The sequence below is a fragment of the Brachionichthys hirsutus genome, chromosome 2 (genome assembly GCF_040956055.1).
Source record: "Brachionichthys hirsutus isolate HB-005 chromosome 2, CSIRO-AGI_Bhir_v1, whole genome shotgun sequence".
Taxonomy (NCBI): Eukaryota; Metazoa; Chordata; class Actinopteri; order Lophiiformes; family Brachionichthyidae; genus Brachionichthys; species Brachionichthys hirsutus.
Genome location: NC_090898.1, coordinates 6,464,594 through 6,482,687, shown reverse-complemented (window position 1 = coordinate 6,482,687; position 18,094 = coordinate 6,464,594). Strand labels below are relative to the sequence as shown.

Below are 18,094 nucleotides of genomic sequence, written 5' to 3'. Positions count from 1 at the left end.
AACTCTCTCCCTCCCTCTCTGTTTTTATTCCCTGATAGGAATTTATAACAACCATCTGTCTAGGAATGGGATCCTTTGCACTTAAATTTCTCTGTGGTGTAGTTACATCCAAAGACTGGTGATTATATCTGGATAGTATGAAACTGAATAAAGCTTGTCAGGCTCCAGTTGCTGTGTTATAATGGATGGTTCATTGCTGTGAAGGCCTGCCGATTGAAGGGTGATTCGTTTATTACTGGCTATATGAAGAACGCATATTTCCAAACCTACGCTCAAGAACATCCGACGTAAACAACAAAAATGAAACAAAAGCCACATAATGCCAAGACTACTATACTCGTGGTACATGTATAGCTGAATTATAGGTTAAAATAAAGCTCAGCAAATTAGAATTTGTTGAAATTCTTATTTTTTTGAATTAATAAATGGATACTTTTTTTGGTTTAAAAAAACAACAAAAACAAAATAAAATCATATTTTTTACAACAGAATTTATCATACAACAACCGAAAAAGGATTACGCTGAAGCCCCCAGACTTATTTTCGCCTATCCTATATCATCCTTTTCACCAGCTGTTGGAAAACACTGGTAACAAAATACTTTTCATGCTTTTTCATGTTAAATATCATTTAGTAAATTTAAAATTTCCAAAGCATAACAGGTGCTTGGCAAAGAGGTAATGTTTTTGCCAAAGTTAACAGGATTTATAGGACTTATGTCATGTTACTAACAGATAACGTGATTTGTGTAAAGGAGGCATCACTCAAGGAACGATCAGATTTTGATGGTGATCCGGATCTTCATTCATAACACTATTCCATCTGCATAAGATTTAGCACACATCAAAGTTCGATCTGGATCCAAGTAATGTTCCAGATGTGGTTGATTTGGAATGTTTAAGTTTGTAAGGGATATTTGTGGTAATGTCAGAACATTTTAAATCAGGATCAAATTATAAGTGTCAGGTTTTATTCATCTTAGGGAAATATGATTTTTCTTGAATAACTATCAATCTAATAATTATACGAATGTAATTCTAGAAGTAGATTTTCAGACTCGGACATGAGGAGGGTCACATGATGGGTAACTGAGCTGACTTGGTGGGCCTTTTAAATCTATGACTGTTGTCTAGTTCTCTTGTGAACTATCTGGAATGTGCATGGCCCAACCGAGATGCCTGCCTGGGCTTTTGTTTGTAATACCATATAAACCAGACAGTTTAAGCACAGTTAGTACAACAGACTGACGGTTTAAGTGTAGTGTGTATACTGAAGCATACAAACACTAGTACGAAGTTCAGCCCTATAGGATGACCCGAACAGATGGTGGAGTCTATTTACAGTCACTTTGGAGCTGAGGTTTTGTTGTTATTGTGTTTGCATCATGCTATTCAACCGTTTCCTGCACTCAGCACTTTGCTCTAACTATATACTGTATGTGACTGTTTTGTCAAACTCTTTTTACCTACCTGTTGGGGATCTGTTCATTATCTTATTCTTGTTTGGTTCCTGAAAATATAGAAAATAAAGAATATATTATCCTAATTCTTATAAGGTTATCTCTTATTTGATCATTCAGTTCTAAGTTTAATCTAACTCATTGTATTTTTTTTAATTCTAGAACATCTATGAGTTAATTGATTAAATATATTCCAATTAAAGGACTTTTTTTAGACATTCTAAACACCCAAGTAAAGTCTACGTGTGTGAAACGCTAAAGGCTGCACTGTTCCTGCTCAGGCCCTCATTCATTCCCTACCTGTTGGGAATCTGTCTTTGGGAGTTGGTGGCTCACACTCTCCTCTAAGACTCCCTCAGGCTCATCAGCCTGGTTACAAGTTAATTCAAAGTGCCATATTGCAACGTCAAGAGGATACGATGTGGCTAGCCTTTAGCACTCTTATGTCCAGGGTTGCATGGTTATGGGCAGCAAATCTAAGACCCCTTCAGACCCCTTCTAGCATTATTACATGATAAAAGGCTGCACGACGGTCTTCTTTCCTGGGCCCACCTGGAGTCTCGGGTCGCCACTGGCTATGACACCGTGGATAGTCAACACAACAACAAACCTACATCATTTTATTGAATTCTCGCACATCTCAGATGCAAAAAAAAAAAGAAATAATAAGTGAAGAACCTTGTTGTTGCTTTTTCTGTGAAGGTACTTTATAAATGTATCACTATCGGACTGGTGTGACGACTTTGTTGAAGGTTCGATCAGAGAATTTGAAGCAGCAGAGACAGAAGAAAGCTTGTCTGTTTCATATCAACGACGGTGAGCATAATTGATTAAATGTATTTAAGTATTTTCGATAGCTGATTCAGCCTCTCTGGGATGGTTGATATTGTACTTAGGATGGATATCGCCCGAGGCTATTCATTAGTGGTAAATAATTGAGAAGCTCGAATAGTACTAAGGTAAAATGGCTGTTATTATTTTATGGAGTTTTTGTTCTTAGGGCTCTTCAGTTTAAGAGTATTAAAAATGCACAAGCCTTTCCACAAATTACTCACTAGAAGGAAACACAATGGGCCCTAATGACTAACCATTCATCTCCTTTTGTTTGCACAGCCTGTAGAAATGTTTTGTGCTCCAGTATCAATTCTACTTCTGTTTTTGAAAGTTTGCAGCTGAGATGGTAAAGTGAGGATTTGAATGGGGGGGGGGGGGGGGGGGGGGGGGGGGGTAATAATGGTGCTAGCAACTGGCCAGTATGGAGGTGTATAAATAGTATTATATAATAATAACTTTATCAAATGTGATAAAAAATCACATAAAATGTGATTTTGTGGATGTCTCATATCAAAAGTTAATGAAGGAGTGTGAAATAGCATAAATCTGACTGCACAGAGGATGACCCCTTTGATTAAAGTAAAATGCTAGTACCATCATTAACTACACTTTTTATCTTTTTTTTACATTTTAACTACCGGTACTTAATTTTGAATCTAAAAATGAGCAATGCTCAATGAGCCGTTAGTGTGGCTGTTTATTAAGTACGGTAATGGGATATTGATTTTCCGCGTCACACGTAAGTCCTGCCAGAAACATGAGGAGGGGTTCTGCCCATCCATCCACCACCTTGACAGCTGAGTATTTCTTAGTGAATTTTTTTTCTTTTTTTCTGTTTCCATTGTTGAAATTTAGAGTTGGGTTCATTCTAGCGATTGGTTTAGCTTTAGCAGCTCTTTAAAACTGTTCAATAATTTATTTATGACATGCACATCTATCTTGTGCGGGAGAGGAACCTTTTGACATTCCAGGAACGTTCTCCTTAAAAAATATAATATTTTTGAATGTTTTTTTTTTTTTTACCAAATATGCAAAACATCTTTCTAACCATCTTCCTTCAATTACATACACCTGCGGTGAGGTGTGCTGGGTATTTCACATGTGCTATCAGACACCGGCAGGTCAGCTTACTCTCACTGTGGCTCATAACCCCTAAATCACCATGAGCCGTGTTTAATGTACGGAGACAGTGAGAACCCACCGGTTGTTCCCTGGTACTTCTCTCGTCTCCAGATCCTTGGCTCAGCTCCAACGTTCAGACTGTACTGTCTTGTCAGGGGGGGCTTGTGTATATGCTTGTCAGTTTGTGTAAGAGAGTAGGGAGGTGGGCAACGGGAGGAGGCGTGTTAGGCGGGGATGTCAGCTCATTAACCTCCATTCTTCCCCTGGCATGGCACTAACTAGAGTCGCTGTGGACGCCTCATGTCATTACTCCTCCCCTGTGCTGGGCACAAGGGGAAGAACAGAGCCATGGGAGAATGGGAAGGTTCACGGAAGAGGGAGGGCCCTTGACATGTTCCTTTACAAATGGCCTGCTTGTATCTAGTAAAAACTAAAGCCCCCCCATGTCATTTCCTTCCCCACCTTTATCTCCTCTGTCTCTTCCCTTTCTCTCCCTGCTGTCTCTCTCTAACCACAGGCCCGGTACAGTGTGGGTGAACGAGGCTTTAGGCTCCACACTGCACCCCCACCAGGCATCAATCCAACTAGGAAAAGACTGCCCACAGCCGTGGTGAGAAACAGTAGCCTATAGCCTACGTTTTCTGAAACCTTGCATGTCTGTGCTGAACAATTGATTGAGAAAAGTGCACCTCGAGGTGCTGTCCAGGGCCTGGTGGTGTTTAGCAGGAGCCCAAAACGAAATCATCTCCAGATTGACTGAAACTGTTCTTCAGTTTCATCACATCCCTCATCTTGGAGAGGCATGTAGTGCACATGGGTGTTATGCTTTTTCTTTAAGATACATCCAAATACAGTATGTTGGAAATTAGAAAAGTTTCATTATTTAGTATCGCCACCACACAATGCAGATTTTGCATGTACGTATTTGCATTGAGAAAACTAAAGGCGATCAATTGGAATTCGCAGCTGCAATCAAGATTGCATTTTATTTTATTATTTGCAGCAATGTAAGCATGAGATATTCATCACTGTCACTGTTACAGCCAGGTCACGTAATGTAGCAGCACATTTGCACAATAAAGTCAAATTCTTTTTTAAGTCAATCTTTAGCTGCTTTTATCTTAACTTAATGATGGATACATGAGTCACATGCTAATATTTTATTTTGATTAGAAGAGATAAATGTTTCCCAAAAAATATACACACTGAATACACATTTTTCTTCAAGCACTCTGATATTAGAATATATGTTATAAAGTTACATGCTCTTAATTTCTTACATGCAGTTTTTATGCAGTATTGCTCAATTGAACTGTCTAATGTTGGCAGTTTAGATAAATTCACTGTTAAATAAAACTGGCAAACATTAAACCAGGTTTCTGTTAATATGTTTGCCTTGACTGCTGCAGTGCTTTAAATAATTACGTGCTGATTGTAAGTGAAAACGCAGCAACCTATTTATCAGTAACAGTAATCTAACAAATACAACCCCCCCCCCCCACCACCACCTTCTCAAACTGTAAATTCTGTCTGCATGCTGAAACTGCATCCAGTATGCCTCCCCACAAAAAAGCTACAAATAGTTTGATATGTCTCTTTAATTATGTATTTTAATCGCTTTCAAAAGTCAGTCTTGTGGCTTTTTATTTATTTTTCTCCTTTCGTCTTTCATATTTAATTCTGTGCATCGGTGAGGCAGCAGTAGATTTCTGTATGATAACCGAATGTGTGCCAGAGGAAAGCAAACTTTATTTTCCTCCCCCTGTCGCACCTATCTGATGCGGCGATGAGCAGAGGCAAAGGGCTGGAGTGTTGTGACATTCACTCTGCCCTTTATCATCTTCATCACTCTTTACACCCCAGTCAGTTAAAGTGGCTTCTGCTTTGCATCCTCTCCTGCCGCCAGAGAAACCTCATTGACATACATTCATACAGAGGCCTGCACTGACTGTACAGACACATGCAGATACGCACACGCACCAATGCGGATTGGACAGTGTGAGTACGAGGAAGATGACCTCCGTCCTCTTGAGTAGTGACCACGCTGTGAATGCTCCTGTTGGGCTGGCTGCTAATTCTATTTGATATGCCTGCGGTTGATATTAACAAGGTGTTCCCCAGCATTGGTTAACAGCTGGTCGGATGAAGGCCACCACAAGCAGGATGGGAGAGGTCGTGTTGGTGACATTTTTTTTCTGCCACAATTTTGCTTGTGCACTCACACGTGTCACACGGCCATGTTTTATGGTTCATTTGTACTCTGACGTCGTCACAGGACAGACATTGTCCTGATAATACACCATACAAATATACATTTAGAAGTAACTTGCTTGTTTACACATCTAGCCTAGCATTAACATTTGATTTGAGTCGTGTTTCCGTTTGATTTCGTGTTTGTGAAGTTAAATATTAAATATTTTACTCTTGTTAGCTCTGTTGTGTTCCAATAACGACATGCGAGTCATTAAAATGATCTGTTAGCCACTGGATGCAATGCAATAAGCATTCAACTTAATGGTAAGAGTAAATAAAACTGTAAGGACAAGTGGCTGAAAGGTGTTAAAGTGCTCCTGAATCTCTGTGGGTTCGATGTTCCTGATGACATTTGTCTCTTAAAAGTAGAGATTTTAGCTCTCGCACAAGAACCTTTGATGTGAAATATTTACAGACACATTGGTAAACTTTATCCAACTGTGTCCTTGATACTTTGCCTTAGCCGATGAGGTTATGCGTTCGACGGCGTTGGTTTGTTTGGTTGTCTGGTCTGCTTGACTGTTAGCAACATAACTCAAAAGGTTACAGACGAATCTTAATGACATTTTCATGGAAATATTGGGAATGGTACCAGGAACAGACGAGATTACATTTTGGAGAATATCCAGAAGAGATCCTGGATTCTGGATCACTTTGTAATCTTTGTTAACATTGCAGTCATTGGAGCTTAAAAATGTGTTCCTCAATATCTGGGTTGATTATTGAACAGTGTTTATGGAATGGCACAGTCATGTAGGGTGGGGGCATCTATCTCACCACCGAATTTAATTTGGATCAGATCCAGAATGAGGTCAGGAAAAAATATTACATTTTAACCGCATTTACGGATTCAAAATATAAACATAAACCTTGATTCACTTTAACTTTTCATGGTTGGTGCATAAAGAACAATTTAGAACCTTTTGGTGATGATCCAGATCACTATGTGGATGGTGTAAATCTAATTATAAAGGGAATGAGCTGCAAGGCGGAGGTCTGCTCTCTCTGAGTGCTTTTCTAGTTTTTAATATAGTTTTTGTCGTGACAACAAATATGTCTTTACATTTGTATGTCTACTACATTTGATACAAAAATGATGATTACGGTCATTAGAAAAGTTGTCTTTATGATAATGTTACATTAAATACGTTAAACAAGAGGCAGTTTGCCTGAGAAGTCTTGAAGCCACTGAGTGAGACTGTTGTTCAAACAGTGACAGTTATCTCGCCGAACAATCATTGTTCAGATTTCTATCCTCTTTCGAACTCACTAACTCACAGTGAAACAGAGTTCACAGTGGAAAGAAAACTTTATTTAGCACCAACCCACCTGGCTTCCCTCCACAAACAGACAAACACGCACGCACACACGCACTCACACACTGCCCACGTTGGCTTTTTCCACATTCTCCCCTCACATCTCTGCTGTTGACTGTTGGTGCTGTCTTGTGGTTACTCCACTGCAACATAAAGTGGATGAATGAGAGCTTCAGACTACATTTTTTTTTATTTTTAAACATCACAAGCCATAGGTGGCGCCGGAAGCGGTTGGAACCTGTGTCATATCTTTGGATCTTTTGTGAATTTTTGTTCTTTATTTTTTCATCTCTGGTGGGAAGGGTGTGTGTGTTTGTTACCTCCACTATGGTAGTAATGTTGGTTTGTTTGTCGAGCCGAATGACTTACAATTTCATAAACTGATTTTGGTGAACCCTTTTAGAGAGGTCGTGTATATGGCCGGAGGAGCAAGCCATTAGACTTTGGTGATGATCGGGATCATTGCAGGGCCGCAATGTACTGTTCATGTTTTGCAGTCTGGGAGATGGGAGAAGAAGAGTCAGCCCACCAGTCTCTAATGGGGAGAGGACACCAGGCCTTTGTGGAGGTGAACTCCTTCACAGATGTGTTTAGAAAAATATGTGGGAGACCGAAGTGCAACCATTAATTGCATGAAGAAGGGCCTTGCTCTCTCATTGTCTAATTTGTATTGCTTCAGTGTGGAATGTTTTAGACTTGATCATAACAAAAGAAAACTGATGCTCACTGGATGCCAGACGCTCCCATCATCTCTGACAATAAAACAGCGAAGAAAAACTCAATGTTTTAAATACTTTTGAAACTGTCCTTGGACAATAACACTGCATCAATCCAGGTTTGCAATTCTTCTAAAATACTTTATAGGGTGCCCCAAGGCCAGCAGATTCCAAACAGCATTCCATCAAAAAGCCCTCTGAGAGACGCCACGTGTCTCGCTGATATCCGATCATGTCGTCTGTGAGCTCCCCTGACCTCAGCTCAGTGTCCAGATAAACACAAGTCTGCTGTTTTGCATATTAAAATAAGCTATGCAGCTGATAAAGGTGAGGTGGCATGAGCTGCACGCCATTGGTGGATTTCACCATGTTGTTGTCGCAACTGAGTGTGTGCACATGTGTGTGTTGTGTGTTGTGTGCGTGTAGGACCAAACTCTCACACCCAGGAAGAGGCCCTGCTTCCCTTATCTAACGACAACAGAGCATGTGTCGTCATGGCCACAGGCTGCACTTTTCATGGGCTTTGTGTGTGTGTCTGTGTATATATATGTGTGTGCGTGTGTGTGCGCGCCATGCTTATTGTTTGCTCTTGTTCATTGTTTGCTTAGGGTGTGGTGCAACACCCGAATTGTTACTATAGTCTGTCTGCCCAGTTTCTCTCTCCTCCTACCTCATGACTCTGAAATCTATCTAGCATAGCATTCTTTCCTTCTTCCTTGTGTGCTTGTCTGTCTGTACATTTGCATGCACACAAATCTCTCTCTGTCTATCTGTCTGTCTGCCTGTCTCTCCACCTCCTGTCTTATCTTCTCGCTTGGCTTTGAACCAGCAGTGACAAGTTGAGTACCGTCAAAATTCAGTTGCACATTATCTCAGGTTGAGGCTTGTTAGGTCTGCTCTGCAGCTTAATTGAACAGAGGATGAGGGAAGGAAAAATGCAAAAAAAAAGAGAAATAAAGAGAAGAGGGGGAGGCTGAGGAAGAAGGGTGCTCAAACAGGCATACATATTGCATGAGCCCCCCCCCCCCCCCCTCACCACCTCCCCGACCACCACACCCCTTCCTTCACAGAATGGCTGTGTACTGTTCTGGGCTTATTAATTCCGCTCTGTGAGAGAATTATTTTTAGAGACTTGGTGTACTGGAAAATGCTTTTAAAGTCACAAGTATTACAGTTTCTGCTTATAGATTCCCTTTTGTAAATTGAAAAGTTCTAAAAGTTAACGGCGCTTCAGTCTGATAGTATTTTTCTCTTTGCACTACTTTAATGTGAATTTGGTGAAAGACAGATTCTTATCCTTTTTTTCCCTTGCCTACATGTTATATCATATACCAGTAAAGATTAAATGCAATATAGGTAATATGCAATGAACTAACTAGAATACACTCACAAAAATATAATACTGCCTTTCAAAGTCCCCTTTGAGCGCGTGCATTATTCATTATTTGATTATTAATATTAATGCATGGATTTATAAGCTGCATTTCGATGTTGCAGCTGGTCAAGATAGATTTCAAACCGCTTTATATGTTGTTGTTTTTATATATCATATATCTTTAAGTTGAATATTTATCTGTAGCAAAGAAAACAGCAACCACAGCTGTTAAATGAATGTATTGGAGCAGGGAGTGTCTCTGAATTGTGATGGAAAATAAGACTGCTCAATTCTTCAGGAAATATATTTGAATTTTAGAGTTTTTTATGATGGATAAGAAATAACTAGCTCAGATCATTAAATAAATGTACGCCAGACACCACAAACAGAATAAATGTTTAAATTGGTTGTTTAGCTTTCGAAACGTTTTTTATTTTCATTAGAAGTTATTTTTCTTTCCGGTGATTGGGCAGCTATGCAGGCAGTCATGCAGTCCATCGCTGCCCCCACCCCCTTCACAAACAGATGTCGCCTAGAAGGCTTTATGAAGCTCTTATATGAATTGTCCATCAATCAAAAACAATCCTCATTGGAGCCAGCATGGTTTTTCATACCAACCTGCCCCAGACTGTCACCAATGCATTGCATTGCACCATCAGCACTGTGTAAATATTGCATGTCTCCCTTGGAATATGCTAGTGAGCATTACTTCCACCTTGTGGCTTCATTATTTTGGAAATGCTCAGCTTTGTTGATGATTGCGAGGCGTGACCTAGTTGTGGGACTCCCTCTGTTTGCCCGTCTCTGTCTGTCTTTGTTAACTTTCTCACTTTTCCTCTTCATTTACTCATTCTCTTTTTCATTCTGTCTCTGCCTCCCCACCTCATTTTCCTCTCACGCCGAATCCGTCTACCTGTTTCTTTGTCATTTATTCATTGTCTTTCTCCATTTGCTGCCTTTGCTTCGCCTTCATCCCGTTAGTCTGTCTCTCGCTCACCCTCAATCTCCCTCTCTTTAATGTATGCGTTCTTTATTTCTCAATTTGTCTCCCTTCAGCAACTTATTACGTTTCTCTTTGCTCTCCTCCTTCCAGCCTCTCCCTATTCCTCTTCTCCATGTATTTATTTGTCTCTCCCAGCACCACGTGTGCCACAGAGGGAAACGTCGCGAGCAGTGGTCCCTGCTGAACAATTACCATGCAAAGCAATCCAAATAGAGATGTTTGCCGAAAACAACATGTGTGTAATTACTGCTTAATGAGGCCCTTGTCTCAGGCAGAATGCCCAATTAGACTTCCGATGAGAAAGGGATGCCGGGGCCCACTGAAGAAAGAGAGGGAAGAGGAGGAAGGAGTTGGGAGGGAGATGGAGAAATAAAGGGAGGCTGTAACGTGGAGAGAGGTAGGGATGATGATAACATGGGAAAGAGAACAGAGGACAGCGACAGCAGCAAGGAGGGAAAAAAGATAAGTGAAAGAGACAGTGAAACATAAGGGGGGGGGGGGGGTAGAGTAAAAGGGGGAGGAAAGGAAAATGAAGGATAAGGGAACAACAGAGAAAGATGATTTCTGCTGTGAGTGTGGAGCAGTGGTAGCGCTGATAGCATCGAGCCAAAGATAAATTGGCATAAGTGGGAGAGCGAAGCAGTGCAAAGGAGAGCTATCGAGAAAAGAGCAGGGGGAAAGAACTTTACATTGCAATATACCGGCGGCCATGTTGGAGCACAAAATGGCTGACCTTTTCAAGCTCTGTTTGGCCTTTTTGATGATCATTGCATGTCAGATGCAGTGAGGGAAAATGAGCACAAGTTCAAATACTAGATTGTGTATGTTTGTTTTGTGTTGGAAACTGACTTTGGTTGGGAAGCAGAGTAAACCCTGAATATGTCACCAATATGTCCATTGGATTGCTGCTTATAGAAAGACACTCACAACCAATCACATCCACGCCTCACCTGTATTACGTGCATTTGGATTGGGGGGGGGGGGGGGGGGGGGTAGCGCTGTTGTCCTTCAGCAAGTCTTGGACTCAAATCCTCCCGAGGAATTTTCTGGTTGGAATATTTTAATGTTCTTTCCATGTCTGCATTCAATTTCCTCCAAGTCAGTCCCCCCCCCCCCTGTGCTGCCAAAGTAGACTTAAGTGAAATAGAAATTTCTCAGTTGGGAAGAAGAGACTTTTCCTGAAACTTTATCTTGGATGTGTCAAAAAGATCAACATCGTTTGGCCAGCTTAATGAGCTACAGTCTCTTAATGAGCTGCAGTTTGCTTAATGGAGCATCAAGCAAACTATTGTCTGCGTCTCCAGCATGTACTGGAGAGTTGATCAATTAATCAGCCTTTACTTTTGCTTGATTCTGTTTACCTGGCGGTATAGAATTGTCAGATGTACTGTGGGGGTATAAATTAGTCTTAAGTCGAGGTTTTTGTTGGTCTTGTTTTTTTGCATCTGTGTTAGAATGTAAACGCATCCGTTAGAATAAGTGCATCCTCAGAAGGGCTTCCGTGATATGCATCGTTAGCCAAGCATTGGCCTGAGGCGGCTGCTCGTTCCCTGGCCTTTCTCCTGCAGTACAGTAATTTCTCTTTCTCACCACTCACATGCTCATTTAGCTGCTTCGAATTTTCCCTGTCTGCTAGTGTAAATATCGGATTTCACCCCCCCCCCCCCCAAGGAATTCTGCCCATTTCTATTAGTCTACCTATTTGAGCATTGTTTTTGAGCCCATGCGTTTCATGATCCTCATGTCATGTTTATCATTCAAGCCCTCACTAGTTGTCTCCACAGTCGCAAAGCAGATCACCGCAAATGAAACGCACCAACCCCCATATCTTTACAGCTGATGCTGTCTAGCTTCATCACATTGTCTCCACCCAAGTCTTCTCCACGTTGATTTCAAAGAGGATGACCTCAATGAGCAAACAAAGAGGAGGCTTTATTTGACATGTTAGGTTGATGTGTGTGTGTGTGATATTATCCAGTCCAGTCAAGGTTTGCTCTTTTTGTTTTTTGCTCAAGTGGTGTAACAAAGCTTTGTGTCTTTTGAAGCCAAGGGCATTTCATAGTGCAACTCGTCCTACCATCCTCAGTCACCTTGACACAGCGAAGGTTCAGTTACTGAGCTGTTTGCAGGACAGAATCTCATTTTCTCTGCAGCTAAAAACAGAGTCGCTGTTGTTTTTTCTTCTTCTTCTCCTGTAGCTGTCTCAAAGCTGATCATGGTGAGACATGTTTCAGGGATTTGGGCTTCTGACATGCTGGACGTCACAGCGAGCGTGTTGCATGTTTCACTTAACAGGTGACCGCGTGTCGTTTCCCAGCACGAGGGAAGGGGGTCAAGAGTCATTTGTTGTTCTGTGACTTCTAGCCCCGTGTCAATCAGGGTTCGGTACCTGCAGCAAGGTATCTTTCAATGCCTGATTAACTCAGCCCTGAAGACCCAGACACCCAGGCACACACACACACACACACACACACACACACAGGCTCAAAGAGGCACAAAACCCTCATGCACTCGCTGATTCAGTCACACTCATGCTCTCTCTCTCTCACTCATACACACAGTAGAGCTCACAGGGAAAAGCCCATCTCTCGTCACTGTGATCATGTAGCCTAATTACCGGCCCGCTGATGAACAGTAATTACCCGCACTGCCATGTCACCACGAGGTTTAACCAAAGTGACAAAGTCATTAGTCTCTCAGTTCAGGCCACCCGTAAAGAGCTTTTCACTTTGCACCTCCTCCCTTTTTATTCACACCTTCTCTTGCACATTATGATTATCTCTCCTCTCTTTTTCCATCCACAGTTTGATGGTGACAACATGTACATGAACGACAATAACCAAGAGTTTCGTTCTCCAAACCAGGTAAGACAGCCCACGTTGTTTCAACCCCCCCCCCCCCCCCCGCACACACACACACACTAAATATCTGGTGTTTCTAATGTTAGCGTTGTAGTTGTCGGCATTTCACGAGAAGAGTTTACAGAGTTCTGTGTTTTAATGAGAGCCAGAAAATCTGAAATGTTCACCAGTAATGGCAGCCATCGGTGTGTCAGACACATCCTCGCGCCTCCGCGGTGAACTGATGTCAGTGTAACTGTAAATGCTTAGCTTTGATAAAAATGCTCTCATCTTTACGTCTCACACATTGTTTAAATTATATATTTTTTAATCTGTGAATGCAGGAGGACAAAACTGATTTTTTTTTATTTACCGTCTATTTAATTAGGGCATCTTCAGAAAGATGAAAAAAGAAAAACTCTATTATGTAATTTAAATACAGCACAGGAGAAACTGAGGTAAACGAATCAGCACAGCTTTAAAGTTAGACTTTACTGATCACGTCCTTATTGCAAACTACTTGAACGAACGACTGTGAGGCAAAGAATTCACATAATTCAGGGTTTGTTTTCACAACCTGCGAAACCCTATTATGGTTGTCCACATTCCATCATAGATTCCACCCCGCATGGAACAATAATCAGGATGGGGAAAAAAAAATCTTGCTAGCAGTGCGCTTCAAGAGATGACAATGATTTTTGCATTGGTTAGAAGGTTGGTAAGTCCAACCTTATTGTTCTACAGCAAGAATAAACCAGTGGCAGTAACATCTGGGGTCTTCTGTTTAGCAGTTGGTGTTTCAGTTCTATTTAATTGTGGAGTTATGGTCTGATCATTTTATGCCTCAGTATTTTTTTTTTCCAAAAAAAAGATAAGTCTTCATCAAGATCTCATTTGAAAATTGTTCAATGACGTGGTCATTGTATTATATAAGTGATTGCCAAAGGTAGCCTTTAAACCCTAATCGCATAATCGTTTTAAAAATGGCATCGATTACCTTAAGCCTCTCTTGATGAGTAAAAAAAAAACCCAACATATTTCCGTATAAGTATTCCTCAGACATTTGCTGTTTGACAGATGATTCCATCCAAAGTACATTAATGAACCATGTATCTTTATCATTAGAGATATTAAACTGTCAGTCCCCAAAAGTGTTAGTGTTATTGTAAAGTCAATGCATTAAGATTAGCAGTCCGCTCACAGATAAACCAGAGTGAGCATTGCACCAGTCTGGAGTGGTACGATCCCAGTTTCACTGTCGTTGTGAGGCTCTGGGAGATCGGAGCACATGGCCAGACATATGGCAGAATTTGGAGCTCCAGAGTTTGTTTGTTGATGGAGCAGCGAGGCCTTCATGTTCTGACTAAACACGAAGAGGTAGAGGCTCCTCATCAATTAGTGCCTTGCCAAACACTGTCACAGAGCCACAAGACAAGTCCAGAGGGCTGAGGATGCTGCCCCCCCCCCCTCCACACACACACACACGAATGAATGAATTAATCTCTCTTCTTCTTCGTCTTTGTCTTCTTCGTCTTCTCCTACCTTTCCAACTGAACAAAAAGTAACCATCAAAACTAAGTAATCACGATCCTAACATTAAAGGTTATTTTACAGAAAGGGCTTTGTCACTAAGAGTGCTACATGACAATCCATACAGCTTGGTCTTTGTGTTACATTTTACCTTCCTGCTTTTAAAATAAAACAAGAACAAATATGTTTGAAGAACCCAACAGACACTTAGTATTCCAGGAATTATATTATTTTTTTGGTTACAAACCTTGCTCTAAACTATTTTACCAGAACTGCCTTCTAAGTGACCATTTACATGAAAACTAATTAAATAGTCACCCTTAAATTTTGTCCTTAGTATCAAACAGGCCTTTGAAGAAGCAAAGAAAAAAACCTGACAAAAAGTCCTCACTTTTAAAAAATGTGCTTACAGTCACAGTGTAACCCTTAAATTGGTCCTCGCAAAGAGTAATAAACAAGAACATATGTATGTGCACACACACACACACTAAACCCGCACAGATGCATACACACACACCATCGTTCTATAGGCGGTCTTTCTTTTGATGTTGGCATTGAGTGACTTTAATGAGTGGTCCAGGGGAGCTTTAGCAGCTTATTATCTACTTATAACACACATCACAGACTGTGAGGTTCATTGTTCTTTCCCACTTTTCCCGATCTGCCCTAATTGTGTCACAATGCTTGGGTACATAGGTGTGTGCTAATGGGATAAATGTCCAACTTTGTACCTTCTCTGCTATGGCAGTCATGTGTCAATCATCCACACACACACACGCCAAGTTTGCAGTGTTGTGTCAACAAATACCTTCTTAGCGGATAATGGAATTTGGGCTTTTCAAAACATGTCAGTTTCAGTTGATGCTCTGTTAGTGCCTTCAAGGAGAAGCTTAAAGCGTGGAATAACTTGCTAGTTAAAGGGTTCACTGTTTAGCCAGAGACATTAGCAAATTACATTTAAGAACAGGGAGAATGTGCATTGTTGTTCTTTAGATGAAAGCCTCTGAGCATTTAAGACAAGTCCTAACTTCAGTTTATCAATGAGCTTGAGAAATGTACAACAAAAAAATCCCTTTTTCTTATTATACATATAAATATTAATCAAAAAAATTTGCTTGACTATTATCCAACCATTTGTCCAATGCCTATATTTAAACGTTCTTGAAAGCCAACAGCGGAGCAGAATATGCATTTTCTCTGAATAATCATACAAGATGATTTACTCTGTCTTATTGTTAGACGTGGAAGGGAATCATTTCTTCACTGACGCTTAATTGTATGTATTATTTGTACAGTATTTTGTCATGGAAACCTTGTTTTTAAAGTGAAATCAGACAAATGCAAGGTTCAACTAGGGAATCATCATTCACTATCTATTTGAAATGGACATTCATTTTTAATAACTATGCTTAATGTATGCCTACATTTTGGTGAAAGTATATATTAAATGTGTTTCCCATTTTCATTAACATTTAAACATTCTCCAGCTGTGTTTGTAAAAGAATAGAATAGGAAGAATCCTTTCTGCACTAATTCTTCTGTGAATTCTGCATGAACAATGCAGCAGTAACACTTTTATTATCTGGTTCTATGGAAAGAACGTGGATTCCACTGAACCTTTACCATGTTTATATTGCAGCATAAAGGCCCTGTATCCCTCAATGCAAGTTTTAACACTACCCTGAGATGCCCGCCCAAACCTATGCATGATGTGTGCCTGTGAAAAAGGTGCATGCAGCCAGAACAGAGACTCCTTTGTTTGCATGTCTCCGGGTCTTCTACGGCAGACGCACCAAGGTAGCAGTTCGACACAGCCAGGAGATTGCATTACACATAACATTTCTGAGCCTTTAAAAGGAGAAAACCACTAATCAGAAACAGCTTTAAAGGAGCCGTTTACTGTATGCTTGGACACAATCTGTCCATTCAAACAAGATGTTTTCAAGGCTTTGAATACTGTATGGTTTCTGTACGAGATGTGCATACAAGTTGCACATATGGAGCGCCCACACATTTGATTCTATTGTTGTTTTCCGTGTGGTTCATCAGATGAGGTAGTACTTATGCAAAAGTACAGCCGTGCTATTTTGTTAATTAGCATTTAATTATATCTTCTCATGCAAAAGCTGCTAAGATGGATAGTCTGTCCAATTAAATTAGCTATCTCAATTCTGCTGATTGACTGACAATTGTCTTGTGAGTCATGCAGCTTTTAATCACTCATACATCCTTGTTACAGTAATCTGAAACGTTACCCGCATGTTAGGTAGATCTGGTTTGTTTTTATGCAGTGTGGTTAGTGGATATATAGAATCAAACCTATTACACTCTAAAACGTCCACTGTTGGTTTTTCTCTGTTATCTAGTTAGCAATATAATTACTTTAGGATTTAGCGACCAAAGCCTCAACAACTATCGCTATTACTGCTAAACCTAAAAAGGTATATCAATGTTATTATCAGGCTGCCGTGCATGTTCATGTAAAATGATGCGAAATGCAAAAGATTTTTTTTCAGAAAAAACAAATGTTCTGCTTCCAACTGCACCCATTTGCACTTAAATTATTTTAAAGGACAGTTTGGAGGCATTACAGGCTTAAACTGATGCAGTCATGATGCAAACTCTTACAGTACCAGTCAGAGTCTGGACAAAGTTTTTCTTTGAGTTACAGTAATCCTAAAGTCTATCCAAAACTTTCACTGGTACTTTACCTCAGTGTTTATTTTTGTATTTGGCAGCCTTGTCCTCACCCTATAATCATTCTCTGCATCATAGAGATGCCTATCCATATGTGCATATGATAGATTAGGGGAAATTAGAGACCAAAAAACAGAGCTGGTTATGGAGGAAGCTTAAAAGAGAAAACAAGTTGGGGACAGGAAGCAGAAGGATATTTATTTTGCATCTCTTCCTCTCTTGTACTTGTTGCATTGTGCTCCTTTGCAGGAGAGGAAACTGGGGCCTCTGGTCTTCTGAGAGGCAGCGAGGTTCAGCTTGTTTTTGCCTCTGTGTGTGTTTTTTTCTTCTGTCCAGGTGTCTTGCTGAGCCGTGTGTCTCTATTGATTTGACTGGCTGCCAGAGAGCAGTGGTTAATGGAGATTAGAATAGAAATGATGGGGAGAACACTCTCTTAGTCTCTGTCTTGATGCTTGTTTTTCTGCATTTCTTTTTGGTGTATTTTTTATTTTCCTCACTCCCTAATGCTCATGCGAGTTATGTAAGATTTATTTTGTGGGTTCATTTTTGTTCATTTTTTTAAACATTTTAAAGTTTGATCCATTATGCATTATGCAGTGTATTCACTGCAGCTTTTGTTGTACAGACAGAAACCACAGGACTAACCTCGCTCCAGTCAAAACACAGGAGCAGAAGCGGTCGAGATGAAGATCCAAATTTTTATGACGCTTTTTCATTCATTTTCTAAAAACAGGGTCTCAGCTGACATTGAATGGGCCACATGAAAACAACCAATCACACTAACAGTCATGCCGACAGGCGATTTCATTCATTCATTCATTCATCTTCTTGAAGATGAGACTTTCGAAACAATCTTGTCTTCAGCCGCTTGTCCGACATACGGGTCACAGCTTATGGTGGAGCCCATCCCAACTGACTGTGAGTAGGAGGCGAGGGGCACCCTGGATGA

At 40.6% G+C, this 18,094-nt stretch overlaps 1 protein-coding gene across 1 annotated transcript in view; it reads left to right on the top strand.

Annotated features, from left to right (window-relative positions):
* LOC137906742 (TOX high mobility group box family member 2-like) overlaps positions 1-18,094 on the top strand; it is a 67,293-nt gene that overhangs the window by 21,685 nt on the left and 27,514 nt on the right. Inside the window, exons 2-3 of the mRNA XM_068751034.1 lie at positions 3,933-4,025; positions 12,883-12,942. Of these exons, the coding sequence (XP_068607135.1) occupies positions 3,933-4,025; positions 12,883-12,942 (153 nt within the window). The remainder of the gene's footprint in view (positions 1-3,932; positions 4,026-12,882; positions 12,943-18,094) is intronic.